Source organism: Leuciscus leuciscus (genome assembly GCF_965113295.1).
Source record: "Leuciscus leuciscus genome assembly, chromosome: 1".
Taxonomy (NCBI): Eukaryota; Metazoa; Chordata; class Actinopteri; order Cypriniformes; family Leuciscidae; genus Leuciscus; species Leuciscus leuciscus.
The window spans coordinates 6,635,377-6,656,901 of NC_138725.1; the positions used below are offsets into that span (position 1 = coordinate 6,635,377).

The following is a 21,525-nucleotide window of genomic DNA, read 5'->3' on the forward strand; positions in this document are numbered from 1 at the left end:
TTTCAATTTACACGTTTCAATATTCATCCTATACATATGACTCAGTAAAGCCCTACTATTCGGTTCTTTTTATTTAATGAATCATAATGCGATCGTATTATTAAACGCGCTATTATTATGTTTGAGACATCAACCACTGCTGGATGACCATAATGTTTGTATAAACTGTAGGCTAGGTAACAACTGGTAAAATGTACGTTTAGGTCATAAAAAACGTTATATTTTCTTCTCAGTCATGTCAACAATTATCCGTGAGTGAAATCTCCACCCATCTGTTGTCTGATTGGCCTTTCGCAAGGATTCCTGGGTAGTTAAAGTGTGTGGAACCTGCTTCTATGCGGGCATCGTGGAAGACCGCTTCAAGGGTAGGCTACAAAGGGGGCGCTGCTGAGCACACTTCAGAGCGGTAAAATGCTGAATGGGACGGCCTACATACTCTTAGACTCAGCGAGCACGCGCAATTCAAGTCCACGAGACCGAAAGTTCGCATGAAGTGCGCCATTTGGGACAGGGCCGGGGAGGTTGCCGCTTGACTGGAACACAGCACTTGTTCCACAATCTGTGTGGAATCTGCGTGGCCCTGATTGGCTGCAGGGGTGTCCCGTACGCGCGTGGCCGCGTGCTTTGGAGGCCGATGACGTCACCGCTCGCTCAAGCCGTCTCTTCCCTCATTGAGAGTTTCAGTGTCGCAAAGTCAAGAACAAATGTAAAAAGGTCATAAATATACTTCGCTGTCTGTCAGGACAAGAGTGGGGAGCAAGTAGAGTAGCCCTACAATATATACTGGGCATTAATGAGGTCGGTTTTTGACTATGGATGTATAGCGTACATGTCAGCAGCAGAATCAAATCTTAAGAAGTTGAATGTAATACAAGCTCAGGCTTTGAGAATTTGTAGTGGATCTTTTAAAACCTCTCCTGTATCAGCAATGCAGGTTGAAATGGGAGAAATGCCGTTAGGAATCAGGCGAGTAAAGTTAATGATGGCATATTGGGTTAATATCCAGGGGCAATGTGAGTCGCATCCTGCCAAGAGTCTTTTAATAGATTGCTGGGAACACAATAAGACAAATTTCATAAGTTTTGGGTGGATCGGTGATGCAAAGGCAGAAGTCATAGGATTAAGACATTTAGATTACAGCTCTACAGTGATACAGTCGTCAATTCCTCCCTGGTTATTCCCAACACCACGTGTAGACTTAGACATACATCAGGAATTGAAGGATATGTCAAAGAAAATTCCTGAAAGCAGAATAGTACAGAATTATTTTGATTTGCATTTCGCAGATTCCATGTTTATATTCACAGATGGTTCCAAAGATCCTGATACAGGGCGTGCAGGTGCAGCAGTTTACATCCCAGCAAGTGAGTCATATATTAAGAAAAGAATATCGGATCATGTGTCAGTATATTGATTGCAGAATTGATTGCAATATTATTGGCCCTGCAGTGGATAGAAGAGAGGGAAACAAATAATACTGTTATTGCATCTGATAGTTTGTCTGCACTTATGAGTATTAAATCTGGCAAATCATTATTTAGATCCAATATCATCAATGACATATTCCTTATGTTATACAGGATGGAGCTAAAGGGTCTATCCACATGCTTTCTTTGGGTTCCTGCTCATGTCGGTGTGGAGGGGAATGAGCAGGTGGATATGCTGGCCAAAGGATCACTCAAAACTAAACATGTAGACTTAAAAACCCCATTAAATAAAGAAGAAGCCAAGTCAATTATCAGGAAGTATGCACAGTCCGTTTGGCAGGGGTATTGGGATAACAGTGAAACTGGAAGGCATTTATATAATGTACAGAGACAGGTTGGTGCTGGGAGGATGGTGGGCTGGAAACGGAGGGAAGAAAGTTTAATAACTCGTCTGAGAATAGGTCATACAGGTCTAAACCTTTCATTGTATAAAATAGGTAAGCACCCAACTGGGAAATGTACTTATTGTAATCAACCAGAAACAGTTGAACTGTTGAACATGTTCTTCTTCAGTGTAGGACATACAATATTAATAGGGAGCACCTCTTTCAGTCACTATGGAAGGCAAAACATCATGACGTCTCATTGTCAGGTCTCTTGGGGAAAACAGCAGGTCAGATATACTGTTATATAATTAGGTTTCTTAAAGAAACTGAATTAATTAAAATAATCTGAGTCTAAGTATTATTTATTTATTTTTTTATTTTATTTTTTTTTTTCCTGCTTAATCTCTCGTTCCACACTCCAGTCCAGTTGGTGGCGGTAATGCACCGTTAAATGGTTTGCCAACCGCCATTAAACACAAGAAGAAGAAGAAGAAGAAGTTTCAGTGTCGAGTCTTCTGAGGTGAGGAGAGCAGTTCACGGTATTTCTCATATTTACACAACCATCACACACACTTTATACAGTTTGATTAAGCGACAGGCTCATTTCTGTATTGTTTTCATCGATCACAGCGATACTTGTGCGTCTTTTCTGGCGTCTTCCTTCTGAAATAAACATTTAGTGCAGGAGCAGCGAGCATGAGGAGAATATGTTGAGTTCATTCAGACCTGAGCGATGTTGTGTTCGTTTGTGTGATTGTCTCGATGTTTGGAGTGAGAACTGTTACTGAATGTCAAGATAAAGTTTGAGATCTGTGAGGGGAATCGATCTCAAGTGTTTCTGTTGCCATTTTCATGTTTACCTTTATTTATTTGTCGACATTTATCTTTGGCAGATTACATTTACTTATTCAAATTGATGTAGACACTTTATATTGCCCCTGAATGAGCAATGAATGTGGAAAATATCAAATCTATACATGCATTGGAATATAGATACATATTACTGAAGATTGACACAGGAAACATTGCATTTTCTTCATTTTTAAGAGTTTTATGTTCATTGTCAGTTTCTGTATGTATACGAATATGTAACATGTTAATGATGGAATTACTTTATTGCTATTAATAGTTATTATAAAGTCAAACTATATTTAGATTCACATATTATGGTGTTGTAGTTATTTGCCCGAAGAGGTTATTTATTTAATTATTTTGTTTTATTAGTGGTGATTTATCACTTATTTTGGTGGTTATATTGTGAGAAATAACAGTATTGTCTTTCAGTAGAGCAGTTTTACAGGCTTTTATCATGTATCCTGACTCAAATAATGTGTTTCTAACAGCAAACACTCAGAATAAAGTGAGATGATCTGCTGATGATCCTGAATAGAGACAGAGCGTATTTAGGCCACGCCCACACCCAGGGGGAAAACAAACCAACTGTCTCCATTGACTTTGCATTGCGAGAGGCTTCCTCCTTGTCATTTCTTGCTTCTAACAAAAGACAGAAAAATGCCTAAAAACTGCTGTGTGACAAGGTGTACAGCAAAGAAGCTAAAAAAACCCAGAATTAAGTTTTTATTAGCTCTCGACCCCAAAAAACGAGTGTTTAGGACATAAAAGTGGATACAGGCAGTTGAGACAGAGCGTCACGTGTCTCATTACTCTGAGAACTAACGTACGCCCGCCGGAGGAGACTGCAATCGGCAACACAGAATAGTTTATCTTACAGAAATATAATATATAAAACTGACATTTGGATATTTGGCTCACCAGTGACCAAATGTTTAACTTACTGCACACGTGGTGGATTTTTAGTGCATACTGAGTGTCAGGATCCCACAATTTACCCATTCGTTCCAGCCTGTATCCACTTTTATGTCCTCAAACGCTTGTTTTTTGGGGTCGACAGCTTATGAAAACTTATTTCTGGGTTTCTTAGCTTGTTTGCTGTACACCTTGTCACATAGCAGCTTTTAGGCATTATTCTGTCTTTTCTTAGAAGCAAGAAATGACAAGGAGGCAGCCTGTCGCAATGCAAAGTCAATGGAGACCGTTGGACTGTTTTCCCCCCGGGTTGGCGTGGTCTTCAGATTATGACGCGTTGCGCTCTGTCTCTATGGCTTGTTGAATGAGTGTTGATAGTCTGAGGCTCATCAATATTAACAGATCTGCTGAAAACACTCTTTATTTCATGACAATAGTTCCTGTTTTCACCTCATTTATTATGCTGATGTCTTCAGATGTCTTTATGCTTTTAACTGTTTTCCTTACCATTATTTATATTTGGAAGAATTTAAATTATTTATATTCTTTTCTATATTTCTAGATACCTGCATTTTAATGAAGCAGAATAATGTTAGGATTGGTAATATAAATAATGAAAAATAATGAATTGGCATCAGTTACTGCACGATAAATAGATAGACAGACATAAATGCTTAGAAGTGTAATTTATTATAAAAACAAACTCAGTAATTTATATTTTTGATTTTGGCAGATCAGCTCCTCCCACACTGGAATACATCATCAGTGAAGCTCCTCCCACAGTAATTCTCCAATAAATGCTGTAAATTCCCATCAGCTACAAGTGAAGACGAGCATCAGAGCATCAGGAAGAGCTGAAATCTGCAAAGACTGAGTTTATTAAAGAGGACAGTGAGAACATGAGTGATCCAGAACCCTGCAGAATGAAACACACTGAAGATCCTGAAGAACAAAGAGGTTGGTGTTTATTCTCCATTCATTCATGAGGCTGAAGAACATTCATGTTATGGCGCTTTTCCACTACACAGTACCAGCTCGACTCGGCTCGACTCAGCTCGGCTCGACTCGCTTTTCGCTCCGTTTTCCATTGCAGATAGTACCTCCACAATAGTACCTGGTCGTCATAGCGACGCCGCAGGAAACTGCCGTGACTTAATCTTTTACGCGAGACACACCCGCTACCCACACACACAGGACAATGGAGGAAATCGAGTGTATGCTGTTTTTGGATGTTTTTGTTTTTGCTGTTTTTTATTCAGGATACTCCGTCTGGCACGTGCAATGATGACGCAGTGAATAGTGACGATTCTCTCTGACCAATCAGCAGTCTGCTGTGTTTCCACGTCACATTTTAGTATCGCCTCAGCTCGCTAAGAACCTCGCCGGAGGTGGTACGAAAAAAAGTACCTGGAAGCAGGTACAGGTACAACTTTTACACAGTGGAAAACCAAACAGAGCGAGTCGAGGCGAGCCGAGGTGAGCTGGTACTGTGTAGTGGAAAAGCGCCATTAGAAACCAGTGTTTCCCACAGAATTAGATTCTATGGTGGGGGGTGATTAAGGCACAACAAAAGGGTTAAATATATAATATATTTTTATTGACACGTATACACATTTCCATTGTCAACACTTAGTGTTAGATAACTTAAAGACATTGCTATGCCATTGCTACACTTTCTATGACTGCTGCACAGACTTCTTGTTACAATTTTTGCACCCTTTGAACATTTTATTTTACGGGCCTTTCTGAAAAAAATATTTCAATGCCCTATCATATGGGAAGGCCTCAGGACAGGGTCCATTGATGGAGATCCTCAAGCAGGTTTAAGAAGATGAGAAGCTGGTTTCAGAGGTCTGCTTTCACCTAAGGACAAAGCAAAAGTCTGCAGTCCTCCTCCTCTCCTACATCTCTCTCTACAGCTATTGCTTTCTGACCCTCTCTTGCTGCTTCAGCTGCCACAGCTAAATCTTTGAAAATATTTTTCAATATTCATCTGGATTGAGGGAGCAAACAGTCGGCATCATGATTAAATACTTAACATTAACGTTATCTACTTGTACGGGCAGTCAATATTAACTAGCAGCTATTTACAGCGAGTTAACATTATGTATTACATGCTGTAACTTATTCTCATGTTAACATACCGTAGCTAATTATTAGCTAGGCTCCTTACATGCTTGCTAATAACTAAGGTGGGTCTCCGAGCCGCGTTTTCCATTACCCTGCAAATCGCGCAAATTGAAATTGCGAATTGAAAATACGCTCAATGGAAACGCGTCCATTTCGCAAAAACTCCCATTTATCGCAAAAAAGGTTTTACGCTCGCGTGAGTTTTTTTTTCAGGCAATTCGAAAAAAATATTTCGCAAAACTGCAATGGAAACAGTTTTTGCGTATTTATAGTCACCTGACTTACAAAGCGTGGTGTGTTTGGACAGAATACGAGACAGAGTTCTGTATTAAATTCATAAAAGACAAAATAATTACAGGAATACTGGATTCTAAACCTCAAAGAAATGCCACAATCAAGACCTCGCAGCAGAAATGAGTGAGAAAACACCTCATATGTGCCGCTCACAGTATAAGGGTCTTTACTTGCCATTAATGCTTGGATAACACGCTTAGGCCTACGCCTCTTTACATTAATAATCATAATAATAATGTCGAGTTTGGTGGCTGTGATATATATATATATATATATATATATATATATATATATATATATATATAAATATAAACCTACCAACGTCCGTTGCCATGATTTTTGGAAATGCTGTAATTTTGCAATAGTTTTTTATTGATATGTAGAAAAAAAATCACAACAGTTTTGCGTGAATCTGTAATGGAAACGTGACAGCGTTTAACATAGACTAACTTCTCAGAGTTATGTTGTGCAACAGTGTTCATTATACTAACCATTCAACTCCGGATTGATTCTGGAGTCTTCGCTGAGGGAATAAGCACCGGCAACAATCCGTCCTCCAACGCATGCTCATGTTTTCAAATCGTGCTGGAAGAGGAGGGGATCCGTTGTCAGTTTGTGAGAGAGAGGGAGCAAGCTGCGCGCAGCTCTACAATAAAATACAGTTTTACTAGGGCTGTACTGTCCCAGTCCATTAATTGGTCGATACGTTCTGGTTCGACCAAAATTCTGATTGGTCGATTTTTTTGCCGCGTTCATTTCATCAGTTTTGCCGGGTTTATTTCATCTGTGGCGCGCTCATTTCATCAGGTGGAAAGCACTAACTGCTAATGGGGGTGTTTTCAGAGTACCCTTGTTTCACTGTAACAGTCTGTCTTCAGAACACCCCCCTTGTTTTCACCTTTTTTGGATTAGCCCAACCCAAGAGAGAGCGATAACTATAGAAGGTTTGATGCTGAATATTATTTATTTAATTGTGAGAGCGTTTAATAGTCAGTCCTCTTCTAACATGTCAACAACAAAGAAATCGACAGTGTGGCAGCATTTAGTTAAAATTGATAACAGGAAAAAGGTCGATTGCAAAGTTTGCAAGCAACAGTTTTCCACAGCTCGACGACAAACATGACATATCATCTAAAAGTGGTAAGCTCACTTGTCTGCGTTAGCTTGCCCTGTCTGTTTTGAGTAGGCTATATGAACATATCAGAATTTGCATATTTCAATGTTTTAGTGTGATAAGGGCACGAAGCTCCCGTTCCACCACATCCCAAAGATGCTCTATTGGGTTGAGATCTGGTGACTGTGGGGGCCATTTTAGTACAGTGAACTCATTGTCATGTTCAAGAAACCAATTTGAAATGATTCGAGCTTTGTGACATGGTGCATTATCCTGCTGGAAGTAGCCATCATTTACATTTACATTTACATTTATTCATTTAGCTGACGCTTTTTATCCAAAGCGACTTACAATTGCTATACATGTCAGAGGTCGCACGCCTCTGGAGCAACTAGGGGTTAAGTGTCGTGCTCAGGGACACATTGGTGTCTCACAGTGGATTCGAACCCGGGTCTCTCACACCAAAGGCATGTGTCTTATCCATTGCGCCACCACCACCCCTGGGGGAACACCCCCATCAGAGGATGGGTACATGGTGGTCATAAAGGGATGGACATGGTCAGAAATAGGGGTGCACCGATCCGATATTAGGATCGGATATCGGCCGCGATACTGACAAAATAGCTGGATCGGGGATCGGAAAAAATAACAGATCCACGGGCCGATTGAGGTCTTTTTTTTGTCTTTTTTTTTTGTCGTCGCAGCAGAACCTACGTCATTCGTCAGCTTCACGTGTGTCGCATGCTAAAAGCAACATGGAGCGAGCCAGAGGCCGTTTCTCAATACCAAGTACGCAAACTTCGGACTTGCGTCCTTGGTAGTTCGGACTTGCCAAGTTTGACTCAGGAGAACGAACTCCCGAGGACGAGAGGCGGCAAGTCCGGTTATTCTGCAAATGGAACAGCAGCGTTCTTGATCGCGTCACTCAGCTCGCTCTGGCTACTCCGGTCATCTCTTTATGTATGTTTTCTGCCTCTTTTCATTTAAAAAAATCTTAAACATATTAATGGCCACATAAATGTGGTTCAGGCAAACGCGTACATTGATCATCTTTACTGCATATATTTAAAACAACACGAAATATAAAACACAACCCTGCTTCTTTTTGTTTTCATTTTTTAAAATATGAAACATATTGATCATTAAAACTGACATTTAAATTTGCCATTGCTGATTAAGTGAGCATTCACAGGTCATGTTTGTGATGGTGGTGTGACACTGTTCAATGTTTGGTTATTATTATTTGTATGTGTGATCAAGTTGTTGTTCGACCAACTTTTTATTTGTTTATTCTCAGGTTCAGCTGCTATGTTGCATTTTAAATTCCTGTTTGCAGGACTTTGCACTTAATTTTTTTTACATGTTTACAATGTTTGGTTACTGTTTGATTACTATTGTATGTTCAACCAATGCACTGTTTTGTTTCTTGTGGCTACATTTTATTTATTTTAATTTAAGAGTTTGATTACATTATATTTTAGATTTGAATGCACAATTGTTTTTTAAATAAATAAGAATTCAACATACATCTGTTATTTTGTCTTAGTTATGTTTAGTTAGTAAAGTCTGGTGCCTTTAGTCTCTTCAAGGAAGGTATAAGGTGGGAGGTATACAGTTTATTATTAATTCAACAATAGTATCGTATCGGGTATCGACAGATACACAAAGCCCAGGCATCGGTATCGGGACTGAAAAAGTCGGATCGGTGCACCCCTAGTCAGAAACAATGCTCAGTTAGGCCGTGGCATTTAAACGATGCCCAATTGGCACTAAGGGGCCTAAAGTGTGCCAAGAAAACATCCCCCACACCATTACACCACCACCACCAGCCTGCACAGTGGTAACAAGGCATTATGGATCCATGTTCTCATTCTGTTTACGCCAAATTCTATATGGAAGTAGAATAATGTCAAATGTTTTTGAAATAAAAAGCCTGTTGAATTGCACTACTTGAAAAAAAATAGGCATTGCATTAACCATGCTTGCATTTTAATGCATTGTATTTTTAGTGCTTACATTTTTATGGGCTGAAATTCAACATGGTTGAATATTTAAGCTGTGAATATTTCAATTAAAAACATTTCAAACACCTTTTTATTATTAAAAATTCAATAATCCATATTCACCTTTCATATTTCACTTCCAAAATATTCAAACTGTTTAAAAATACAACCAATAATATTCAACAGGCAATTTTCGGTCCATTTTATTTCGCTTTGCAAATTCGCTTCCACAAATTCAGTGGTTCAAATTCGACAGTAAATTCAACATTGATGTCCAGGAACTGCAGGAAAAGCAGTAGATTGCCGAGCATACTCTCCATCTGCTGTTAGTCTACCTCACCATCAGATGGTGCAAAAGCGCTTGTTGAAGACCAGCAACAGTTAGAACAAGTCATTCATTCATAAAACTCATTTACAGCAATGTAAGTGTATTTGTGATTATTATGACGGCTGTTTTATGTTAAATTCAGTGTCTTCACGGTTACTTTTCCTGTGTAGCCTATATGCATCTTTCTCTACCGTGAACAAGATTATAATGTTATTCCCCGATGCGGATATACAGATCCAATGTTACATTTTTTAGGTTGACATATATTTCTCTTGGTTGTTTAGTTGCTATAACTTTATATTGTGGCGATGTGCTGCATGCAGGCTATTAGGGTTTCCCTCAATACTTAAGGATTCCCCTGCTGGACATATACAACGCTTAACGTAGCTTAATGGACTACAGTGATGTAAAAGACCAAACTCGCAGGCAAACAGATGGACTCAGAATAACGCGCAAAGCTTAATGCTGAGCGTTTCCCAGTGATAGACTGGCATAAAGTTGGCTTGATGTTGGACATTCGCACATTTAGGGAGCGTCTCTAAAGTGTATACGACTTTGGTATACACGTTTCTAACTCCGATAGCATTTGAATAGAACGACTTACAGTCATAAAACCAACTGTAAAGTGTTCATTTAGTGTCAGGCATAATGCGCACCCTTTGGATTTTTGATATTTATTCAAATAAATTTAAGTTTGCTATTGAAGTTAGAAACGTGTATGCCAATGTTGTATGCAACTTTAGAGACGGTCCCTAAATGTGCGAATGTCCAATGTCAAGCCAATTTTTACATTTAGTCATTTAGCAGACGATTTTATCCAAAGCGATTTACAGTTAAACTAACAATAGGAGGACAATATGCAAGTGTTGTGACAGTTTAAGCTAATGCAATACACGTATGCATACTATATATATATAGGCTAATGTATGTGTTGATTTTATGCCAGTATATCACGAAACGCTCAGCATGAAACTTTGCGCGTTAAGTTCATATTCTGAGTCCATCTTCTTGCCTGTAGCCTATATAATAGCCTACAGCCTACTTCCCTAATAAGGTGCAAGATTGGTCTTTCACATCACTATCAACGGAAGGGAAATCCTTGAGTATGAGGTATTGAGGGAAACCGATTATAATCCTGTTCATGGTAGAGAAAGCTGATGACATGTAGAATACACAGGGAAAGTAACAATGAAGTTATTGAATGAAACATAAACACAGCTTTTGTGTGTTTATCATCTTTTCCGCATATACTGACACAGATAATCATTTTCATTTTATGAATGAATGTCTTCGTCAACAACAAGCGCTTTTGCACCATCTGATGGTGAGGTCGACTAACAGCAGATGGAGAGTATGCTCGGCAATCTTCTGCTTTTCCTGCAGTTCCTGGACGTCAATGTTGAATTTACTGTCGAATTTGAACCACTGAATTTGTGGAAGCGAATTTGCAAAGCGAAATAAAATGGACCGAAAATTGCCTGTTGAATATTATTGGTTGTATTTTTAAACAGTTTGAATATTTTGGAAGTGAAATATGAAAGGTGAATATGGATTATTGAATTTTTAATAATGAAAAGGTGTTTGAAATGTTTTTAATTGAAATATTCACAGCTTAAATATTCAACCATGTTGAATTTCAGCGCATAAAAATGTAAGCACTAAAAATACAATGCATTAAAATGCAAGCATGGTTAATGCAATGCCTATTTTTTTTCAAGTAGTGCAATTCAACAGGCTTTTTATTTCAAAAACATTTGACATTATTCTACTTCCATAATTCTGTCTCTACCATCTGAATGTCTCAATAGAAATCGAGACTCATCAGACCAGGCAACATTTTCCCAGTCTTCAACTGTCCAATTTTGGTGAGCTTGTGCAAATTGTAGCCTCTTTTTCCTATTTGTAGTTAGGGTTGGACCCGAATATTCGAATATTCGTTCGGTGGGTTGGTATTCGATTTGAAAATTTGACATTCGAATATCGTTTTTTTTTTTTTTTTTTGCACACCTGGGATCCCCCGCGAAATGGTTCTCATTTGCGCTTGAATAAGGCCGGCGACACACTGGCTGCGTGGCGTGAGCGTCTCAGCTGCGTGGTGTGTTCGTTTTTATTTCTGCTCCCATGTTAACAGGTTGAAAATTGCACACTGCCTGCGTGAGACACGCGTCTCAAGGCGCGGCTCGAGCCACGTGGAAAACACGTGCATGCAGGGTCCGAAATTAACACCCGCCAAGCGCCAAATGCGGGTAGATTTTCTGTTTGGCAAGTAAATCTCAAAAGGCTATCCGCCACACTGGCGGGTGAATGTTCATACCAAAATATGAAATTTTAAGCGCGCCCGCGCTCTTCTGCCTCTAAGAACGAGCAGAGAGCGCGCGCACTCACTATTCAGAGCGGCCAAGCGTCAAGCTTCCCCGTACTTTTTGACAAGCGTCCTTGACAGGGCGGCCAGAGCTTCTTTGCAGCTCAAGTCGGCGGCGGTGTGTACGTACAGGTAACGCTCTATCTGTTGACGGCGCTGAGGAAAAAGCTCCCGCCACTGGAAGAAGCGGTCGCCGCCCATTTGTGTCCTCCTGCGCACCCATCAAAGCCTTGCGTCTTCAGCACTCGCGGATCGTGCAACTCCGCCGCTGGCCAGGCTGCTTCTGCTTTACACACCACGGTCGTTCTTTTCTCGAGAAAAGGAGTTTTCTCATAGCGATTGCAACGCAATACTCGTTCCCTTATCTCTCAAGGGAACCGAGGTTATAAGTAACCGAGTACGTTCTTCCTTCCCTTCCACATGAGTCAGGTAACAAAACTGACAAAAACATTTTTTATTTCACCCCAATGATAATATTTCATATATTTCTCACATTTTGATCAATATATATATATATGTATAGATTCTTTTTTTATTATACATTTCAAATTTTGCTCCGGACAATTTTTTATGTTTGTATTCAACACAATAGGCCTACCTTATTATCTCAATTAAAAGTACTGAAATAAATGTATATGTGACAAAAAAAAAGGCTGTTTATTATTTTGGCTGGTAAAAAATATGCTTGGCTGGTGGATTTTTTTCATCTACCAGTCCCCGTGGCAGGTGAGCCAAAAAGTTAATTTCGGACCCTGCGTGCATGCTAGAAATAGAACCGACGCCTAAAAGTGTTTCAGCAATGGGAGTGTTCTCTGGCTAGCGCAGAACAGCGGAGTTTGTATGGACTGAAGTGCATGCCTGAGCTTGTGTTTTGGGTTAAGCTGCGTTGCTTTGACATTGTGGAAAATAGAATAATAGAAACAAAATGTATTAGCCTTTTTACCCGTTATTATCAATCTAAATTAATCTCGTTTTTAATTTAACTTAAGTTGTTTTTTTCTTTATTTAAATTTGGTTTTTCTTCATTTAAATTTGGTTTTTTCTTTATTGAAATTTCGTTTTTTTCTTTATTTAAATTTCGTTTTTCTTTATTAATTTCGTTTTTCTTTATTTAAATCTACCCTTAACTGTGTCAGTAATTTGTTAGTCAGAAAAATATTAGACTACCTTAAAAGTATTGCTTAATTCAACAGACTGTGTGTGTGCGTTTTATAGCACTAGTGCAGTGTCCATTCTCGGAGCATTTAAGCCCTGCCCGCGTGAGGCGCGCCGCTTCCCGCTCGTGCTGTTCTGTAGTTTACTAAAAGTTTATTCATTCTGAATGTGTCACGTCTCGCGTGTACATCTATATTGCACCAAATGCGACACTGCACTTGTGAAGTCGATTGGATGAACGGTTCTCGAAATAATAAAAAATGCAAACGGACATACCGACACATAAAGATTCCTGCCTTTATTAGAGAGAAGAATATGTTCAGCCCCCTCTCTCCGAAGCTTCGAATATTCGATGTTCATTACTACCGAAGCTTCGAAGCTCAAAAAATGGTATTCGGACCAGCCCTATTTGTAGTGGAGATGAGTGGTACCCGGTGGGGTCTTCTGCTGTTGTAGCCCATCTGCGTGTTGTGGCTTCACAAATGCTTTGCTGCATACCTCGGTTGTAACAAGTGGTTATTTCAGTCAAAGTTGCTCTTCTATCAGCTTGAATCAGTCGGCCCATTCTCCTCTGACCTCTAGCATCAACAAGGCATTTTCGCCCACAGGACTGCCGCATACTGGATGTTTTTCCCTTTTCACACCATTCTTTGTAAACCCTAGAAATGGTTGTGCGTGAAAATCCCAGTAACTGAGCAGATTGTGAAATACTCAGACCGGCCCGTCTGGCACCAACAACCATGCCACGCTCAAAATTGCTTAAATCACCTTTCTTTCCCATTCTGACATTCAGTTTGGAGTTCAGGAGATTGTCTTGACCAGGACCACACCCCTAAATGCATTGAAGCAACTGCCATGTGATTGGTTGATTAGATAATTGCATTAATGAGAAATTGAACAGGTGTTCCTAATAATCCTTTAGGTGAGTGTATATATATTAACAAATATCAACACAGTTTTAAGTGTCTCAAATAATTTTTTGGTTTGAGTAGGAAGAAGAAAAACAAAAATTAGTTCACAAATTGTCCCGCCACAAGGGCTACAAAAAAGAAACAAAATTAGCTCAAGTCACAAGATCAGCAGTAATTCCAACAGTTTAGTTCATATAGTTCAATAGTTCACATAGACAGTAAGGAAAAAAAATCTATAAAAACATTTCCCCGATCAAAAAACAGTCAACAGTCAAAAGTCAAGTCACGTCAGAACTGGCCTAGTGTACTCACGACTCCTTTTTCCTTTAATAGTCTGGTCCACGTTTTTCTGGAACTTCCCAGACGTGATTAACAGGCTGGAGGCTCCCAATCCGTCAATTCCGCCCAGATTTTAGAACTGCTCACTCGTACTGTTAGCCCTGCAGCATCTCAACGACCATCCGCTAGTCACACAATGACGAGGATACAATGCTTTCCTTTTAATGATCCAGAGCGCGATTGATTAGAACGCAGACGATACACATTTTTGCCACGGATAAAACAATAAATTGCGGGAGTCTTCGAGCGGAGCTCCGTGAGATACACTCACTGGCTTGGCTTCCGACAGCCACCTCAACTTCCTTGAGCGGCGCACGTCATCCAGATAAAGGTAACTGGGCTGGACCGAAGACGTCACCATCTTCGTCGCTATCTTATGACGACCGCAGATTCACATACTATATACATTGTTTTGATTTTTATGGATAATGAACTCGGATTATATTACAGATGAAAGATGACTGATAAATCTAGGATAAATAAACATTTAATTGCTTATTTTATGACGACATCGTCACAGCATGAATGGAAGTCAGTGCAAGGAAAAGTCTAGTGTGAACGGCCATTAACCCCCTGGGGTCGGCGGTATCAGCTCACTTTTTTTTTAATCTGTTCAAAAGAGATTAATTTTGCTCTGTTGACTTTGATATTACAAACACGTTTCATACATCAATCGATTCTGTTAAATGTGTATTATTTTTGTGTATACTCACAATAAAAACAAAGTGTTTTTCATTTTGCCAAATAAAGAAAAATAAACACGAAGCGAGTTCTGCCTTCCCTCTGTCAGTGAAGTCCATTCTGAAACGCGTCCGAAAATGAACAATAACTCAGTGAATACTCAGTCAAACAGGCATACAGACACACAGGCATGAAGCTTGAATTATCTTCTTTTAAATGAAGTAATTTATATAAAAAACAAATATTCTCAGTTCATGTAATCTGTTAGAAAAGAGCGAGATGTCAGTCGTTCTCATCTAATTATTTTTAATGTGACTCCGCCCACGGAGAGTGCGCGCTATTCAAACACAAATTACTGAGGCAATCCACGAACCTGTGAATGCCCCCATATCAGCTCGAGAAAACACAAGTTTAATCAGATCATTGTACTTGTTTACACCGTCTCGCAGCGCTGTGAGGAATAATAATAATGGAAAATGTACCTCAGAAGTGCGGGTATTTCGAGGAGCAAGGATCCGACTGAGCTGAGGAATACTGAAGTAAGTTTGTTTTCCTTCTCAAGTGAATCGCGTTTCTGTTTGTGAATGAATGAATGGCAGAGATGCGCGCTGTTTACCACAGCTCGCAAAAAGACAGTTTAAATTTAAATCGCATTTCTGAGTGTGAATGAATTGTTTTAGCAAACTGTATTGCTATACTGAGATGAGTAAAAATCGACTGAAATATGTTTAAATAAAATGTAGGCTATTTGTATAAGCAACGTATTAAACTGCAAATTAACATTTATATGCCCTTATATTTCATAAAAACAACGTTACAGTCAGGCGTTTCTGTGTGTGAATGAATGTTTCGTTTTTAGCAAACTGTATTGAGTAAAAATCGACTGAAATATGTTGAAATAAAATGTATTTGTATAAGCAACGTATTAAACTGCAAATTAACATTTATATTTCTTATAATAAAAACGAAAGACCTATGTTACAGACAGATGAAAGACAACATTTCGTTAATTAGTTTTGGATAGATTATACATTTTTACTGTAAAATATCTGCCACCTCAAATAAGCTTTTGTTTGCCAATTTTTGCTCATATGTTAAATATAGTATGTTTTGTCAAAAATAAAGTAATCAAATAATCAATCAAATCCTTAACTTTGAAATATGTATGATAAAATGTATACTTTAGTTTTTACAAAGAAAGATTACACTTGAATTGTTGTTGTAATTGTAATTCCACAAAGTGATGAAGTCACTGATCACTACATGGTAACTTGCATATTACGTACTGCTGTAATATGTCATGCGGCGTCGCGTTATCAACCAGGCAGAACAATCCTCCCATCCACCATAGATAATTTCTCAAATTGCTTATCTAATCTGTCTCAGCTGCTGCCTGAACCCAAACAAACAGATGAACTAGAAGAACTAACTAGCACTATGAGCACCATTCTCTCTAGAACATTGGATGTGGTTGCACCTATTAAATTAAAAAAGGTCAGAGAGAAAAATAAAGCACCATGGTATAACAATACTACGCATGTTTTAAAGAGAGAAACCCGTATTTTAGAGCGTAAATGGAAACAAACTAATTTAGAGGTCTTTAGAATCGTGTGGAAAGACAGTATGTCACGTTATAAAAAGGCACTAAAAGCGGCCAGGGCTGAGCACCTCCGCAAACTAATAGAAAACAACCAAAACAATCCAAGGTTTTTATTTAATACCGTGGCTAGACTAACAAATAAACAGACGTCACCCGAACAAAATATCCCGTTACAGTTCAGTAGTAATGATTTCATGAACTTCTTCACTGAGAAAATAGAAAGCATCAGAACCACAATTGTAAACGTTCAATCTTCAATCGCGCCTTATAATTCAGCTTCAATTATCACCCCGAAAGAACAATTACAGTGCTTTACAACTATAGAACAAAAAGAGTTAAATAAACGTATCACTTCATCTAAAACAACAACATGTTTATTAGATCCTATACCAACTAAACTACTGAAAGAAGTGTTACCTGTAGTGGAAGAGCCTCTCCTCAATATTATTAACTCGTCTTTATCTTTAGGTCATGTTCCAAGAACATTTAAACTGGCAGTTATAAAACCTCTCATTAAGAAACCACAATTAGATCATAATAATCTAGCAAATTATAGACCCATTTCAAATCTTCCATTTATGTCTAAAATATTAGAAAAAGTTGTGTCTGCTCAACTGGGCTCTTTCTTGCAACAAAATGATATCTATGAAAAGTTTCAGTCTGGATTCAGACCGCATCATAGCACTGAAACTGCGCTCGTTAAAATCACAAATGATTGACTTTTAGCTTCTGACCAAGGCTGTATCTCAATACTAGTTTTACTTGATCTTAGTGCTGCGTTCGATACTATAGATCATACATTACTCTTAGATCGACTACAAAATTATACTGGTGTTCAAGGACAAGCACTAAGCTGGTTCAAATCATACCTATCTGACCGCTACCATTTTGTCTATTTAAATGGAGAAAAATCGATCATAACTCCAGTAAACTATGGAGTGCCGCAGGGATCTGTATTAGGCCCTCTGTTATTTAATTTAATTTTATCAATCAATAAATTCCTCTTGAAACAAACTTTGTTGTATTATTTTAATTTAATACTGTGAAGCTGCTTTGATACAATCTGTATTGTATAAAGCGCTATACAAATAAACTTGACTTGACTTGACTTAATTGTAACCTTTTTAATAAAAAAAATATTTACAAGGTAGATGTAAACAAACTATTAAAAGGTAAATATAAGCCTTTTCTTTAAATAATTTTTATTGTGTTTTATTAGTGACAAATTTGGGGAGAGGATACATATTCCAAAACTGAAAATACAGTATGAGAATTAACTGCACAATTACTAGACATGTTTTCCTGGATATTATAGGCCAATTTGCAAGCACAATTTGTGAAAAAATTAAATAAAAAAAACATTGAGATGCTTCCAACTGTTGCTCTTGCATTCTTTCTTGTGGCTATAGGTGACACACCTGAATGAATGGCTCATTAAGTATGCGGGCCCCATTGTCTCCTCAGGTGTGAACCACTACATATGCATGATGCTGTTGAATGGTTGACGCCCCTTGCGCATATTGCCTTTACAAACAAAAAGTGTTTTACAAGATTTAAATCAATGTATTGTGTTATGTGAATGATTAGGTAGGATTATTTTCACATCATTTTGAAGAAAAAACTCTAGGCAACGACATCCATTAGTCAAAAGTCTTATTGTCACATATTTAGTATGTGTTTTGTGGCCTTATTTCAGAAACTTTTTTTTTTAGTTTTTTCAATGACCGTGCATAAAACATTATTCTCTCAAAAATACTAACATGTACATGCATGCTGCTCACATATTATGGTAGCCTTGTTTGTGCTAAATAGAGTGTAATTATACCTTTGCCATTAATATGTTTATAAGCAACTGAAAAAAGCACAAATGTCAGGGCATGTCAGAACATCTCAAGGACCCCAAAAAACCCTCAGACCCCAGAGGGTTAATAGTTAAAATGTTTGTCAAATAAATATCAATCTCAAAGTTGGTATCGAAACATGGCAGTATATTGTATATTTTAATGTTAATATCATGTTAGATAATTGTGTCATTGATCAAATATATTCAATAGTTCTTGCTAAAGAAACATGGGATTCTTGCCTATAATGTTTTAAAAATAATAATTGGAAGATAAATTTTACCTCGTTCATGGAAAGTTTCAAGGACATATCAATTATAAAAAGGCATCAAATTATCATAATATTTTATAGCAGTTGTCTACTTTCTACTTACATCAGGGCTCACTTTAATGTCCTTTCACTTTATATTTCTCTCTTTTAATTATTTTGATGTACTGAAAATTAAATGTGATATTTTTTTTCTTTCCTGTCAGACCTGATGGACGTGAAGGAGGAGAGTGAAGAACTGAGTGAAGTGAAGGAGGAGAGTGAAGAACTGAGTGAAGTGAAGGAGGAGAGTGAAGAACTGAGTGAAGTGAAGGAGGAGAGTGAAGAACTGAGTGAAGTGAAGGAGGAGAGTGAAGAACTGAGTGAAGTGAAGGAGGAGAGTGAAGAACTGAGTGAAGTGAAGGAGGAGAGTGAAGAACTGAGTGAAGTGGAGGAGGAACATCATGTCAAACCTGGAGAAAAACCTTTGAGTAGCTCAAAGACTAAAAATACATTTTTAAAGAAAACAAGAGCCAAGAAATCTTTCACCTGCACTCAGTGTGGGAAGAGTTTCACAACCAAACAAAGTCTTGAGATTCACATGAGGATCCACACCGGAGAGAAGTCGTTCTCATGTGATCAATGCGGGAAGAGTTTCAGCCAATTATCTTCCCTTCATGTTCACATGATGATCCACACCGGAGAGAAGCCGTTCACATGTGATCAGTGTGGAAAGAGATTCTCATGCAAACAATATCTTAAAGAACACATGAGGATCCACACCGGAGAGAAGCCTTTCACATGTGATCAGTGCGGCAAAACATTTCTTAGGTCATCACACCTGAAGACACACCTGACAGTTCATACGAAGGAGAAGCCACATTCATGTTCTGTGTGTGGAAAGAGTTTTTCACAGCTGCCTAGTTTACTTAGACATGAGAAAACTCACACTGGTGTGAGAGAATACATGTGCTTTGAGTGTGAGAAGACTTTTACTACAGCGGACAATTTAAAACTGCACCAGAGAATACACACTGGAGAAAAACCTTACAAGTGTTCACACTGTGACAAGAGATTAAATCAGTTAGAACATCTGAGATCACATGAGAGGATCCACACTGGAGAAAAACCTTTCAAGTGTTCACACTGTGACAAGAGATTCAGTCAGTCAGCAAATCTGAGATCACATGAGAGGAACCACACTGGAGAAAAACCATACAAGTGTTCACACTGTGACAAGAGATTCAATCAGTCAGAACATCTGAGATCACATGAGAGGATCCACACTGGAGAAAAACCTTACAAGTGTTCACACTGTGACAAGAGATTCAAACACTTAACAGGTCTGAAATCACATGAGAGGATCCACACTGGAGAAAAACCTTACAAGTGTTCACACTGTGACAAGAGATTCAGTCTGTCATCATCTCTGAGATCACATGAGAGGATCCACACTGGAGAAAAACCTTACAAGTGTTCACACTGTGACAAGAGATTCAATCAGCTATCACATCTGAGATCACATGAGAGGATCCACAGCAGAGAGAAGCCGCACACGTGTGGTCAGTGTGGGAAGAGATTCTCTTTTAAAAGTCACCTGAAGCAACACATGATGATCCATGCAGGGGAGAAACCACATCACCGCATGCATCGTTAAAATAGTCCAACAGACTACAGTGGCTCAACCTTAAGTTTATCAAGCTACAAGAATACTAGCTATTTGTGTTTATCAAGCGATGAGAATACCCCGCTCTCTCCTACGTAATATTTACGTATGATTTGACAGTTTACTTGAATAAATACCTAAAATATAAAAGGAGTGCATCATGCCTGACCCCTACATGAACACTTTTGGTTTTGTGAATCAGAAAATTCAACTGAAAATAAATACTGGTTTAGAAAAAGCACGATTTCCAAAATCTTGTGCAATGCCACACAGGAAAACTGGCAGAGTAATTTTTCCAGAGTAATTTTTTTTTACCTCAAAAATAGTTGTTTTTTATCTATTTTGAGTGAACAGAGTAAAATGTGTCCATAGAGTGGGAGCAAAATTAAAGAGTAACTGTGACTCCTCCCCAAAATCTTCTCCGAAAGTTTCGTTTATCCGCCATTACGTTGGATACGGCGATCGCTGCATGTGGATTTGGAAGAAGTTGTGCTTCGGCTGGATGTAAAAGTAAGTAGAATTTCAAAGTTGTATTACTCATTTTCATAATAATCGCCTCTGTTTTGAGCTCAGATCATTTTGCCGCGTTTTTTTAAACATTACAGAGATCGCTTTCTAATGTTAACTTGATGTGAAGTTTAACGTGGACGTTAGTGCTCGACAAGACTTGTTTAGCTAGCTAACGAGGGAAAATCACTAACGTTAATCACTTGTTAGATGCTGTGGTGCACCAAAATGTTTAGCCTACGTTAGTTTACTGGGAAGGCGAACACATAGCCTAAAATGAGAAAATGATCACATTTTAAACTGGCCTCAAGATAGAACTCTAAGTTAGGATAAATCTTGAAAGTTATCTTATTATCTTAAATGATAAATTATCTAATTTTTGTAACCAAAGCAAATAACGTTAGCTAACATATAGATTACATGAACGTTAATTGACACCAGTGAAGTTAGCTTCATATCAAATGTTTGTCCACTATACGTTATTGTGACGAGCGCGCTCGAGTTGTGCACCACATGTACTTGACTCTGTAATGAGTTAAGTTAATGTTAGGATCGATGGAGGCCATTTTGATGTGGATGTGGATGAGCATTGAGCACCGTGCCTTAACAGAACTATTAAACTGTTATTACAAATTAAAAACACATTAGTGAAAAAAGTTAATTCATGTTGTGTAGTGCATTTGGTAACACGTTAGAATAATGTTCCATGGTGGTTGTTACTAGAGTGTTAACAATGCGTTAATCATTTAGTTATTCGCATATAGCCT

The 21,525-nt window shown here is 38.4% G+C and overlaps 3 protein-coding genes across 5 annotated transcripts in view; 2 read left to right on the forward strand and 1 right to left on the reverse strand.

Moving 5' to 3' along the window:
- Positions 1-21,525, reverse strand: part of LOC309492186 (uncharacterized protein) — a 202,022-nt gene that overhangs the window by 59,419 nt on the left and 121,078 nt on the right. The gene's annotated exons all lie outside the window — the stretch shown is intronic.
- Positions 907-21,525, forward strand: part of LOC309492118 (uncharacterized protein) — a 37,045-nt gene continuing 16,426 nt past the window's right edge. For 2 of the 3 annotated variants that reach the window (XM_082160958.1, XM_082160959.1), the window contains exons 1-2: positions 4,203-4,537; positions 18,813-20,761. In XM_082160958.1, coding sequence (XP_082017084.1) covers positions 4,480-4,537; positions 18,813-20,242 — 1,488 coding nt within the window. In that variant the 5' untranslated portion in view covers positions 4,203-4,479 and the 3' untranslated portion in view covers positions 20,243-20,761. Of the gene's footprint in view, positions 1,365-1,580; positions 2,334-4,202; positions 4,538-18,812; positions 20,762-21,525 lie in introns of those variants that run through there. The other variant, XM_082160957.1, reaches the window with a different exon arrangement.
- The window catches only part of LOC309490425 (uncharacterized protein), a 131,133-nt gene continuing 111,943 nt past the window's right edge, over positions 2,336-21,525 (forward strand). Inside the window, exon 1 of the mRNA XM_082159586.1 lies at positions 2,336-2,352. The gene's annotated coding sequence lies outside the window, so the exon portion shown is untranslated. The remainder of the gene's footprint in view (positions 2,353-21,525) is intronic.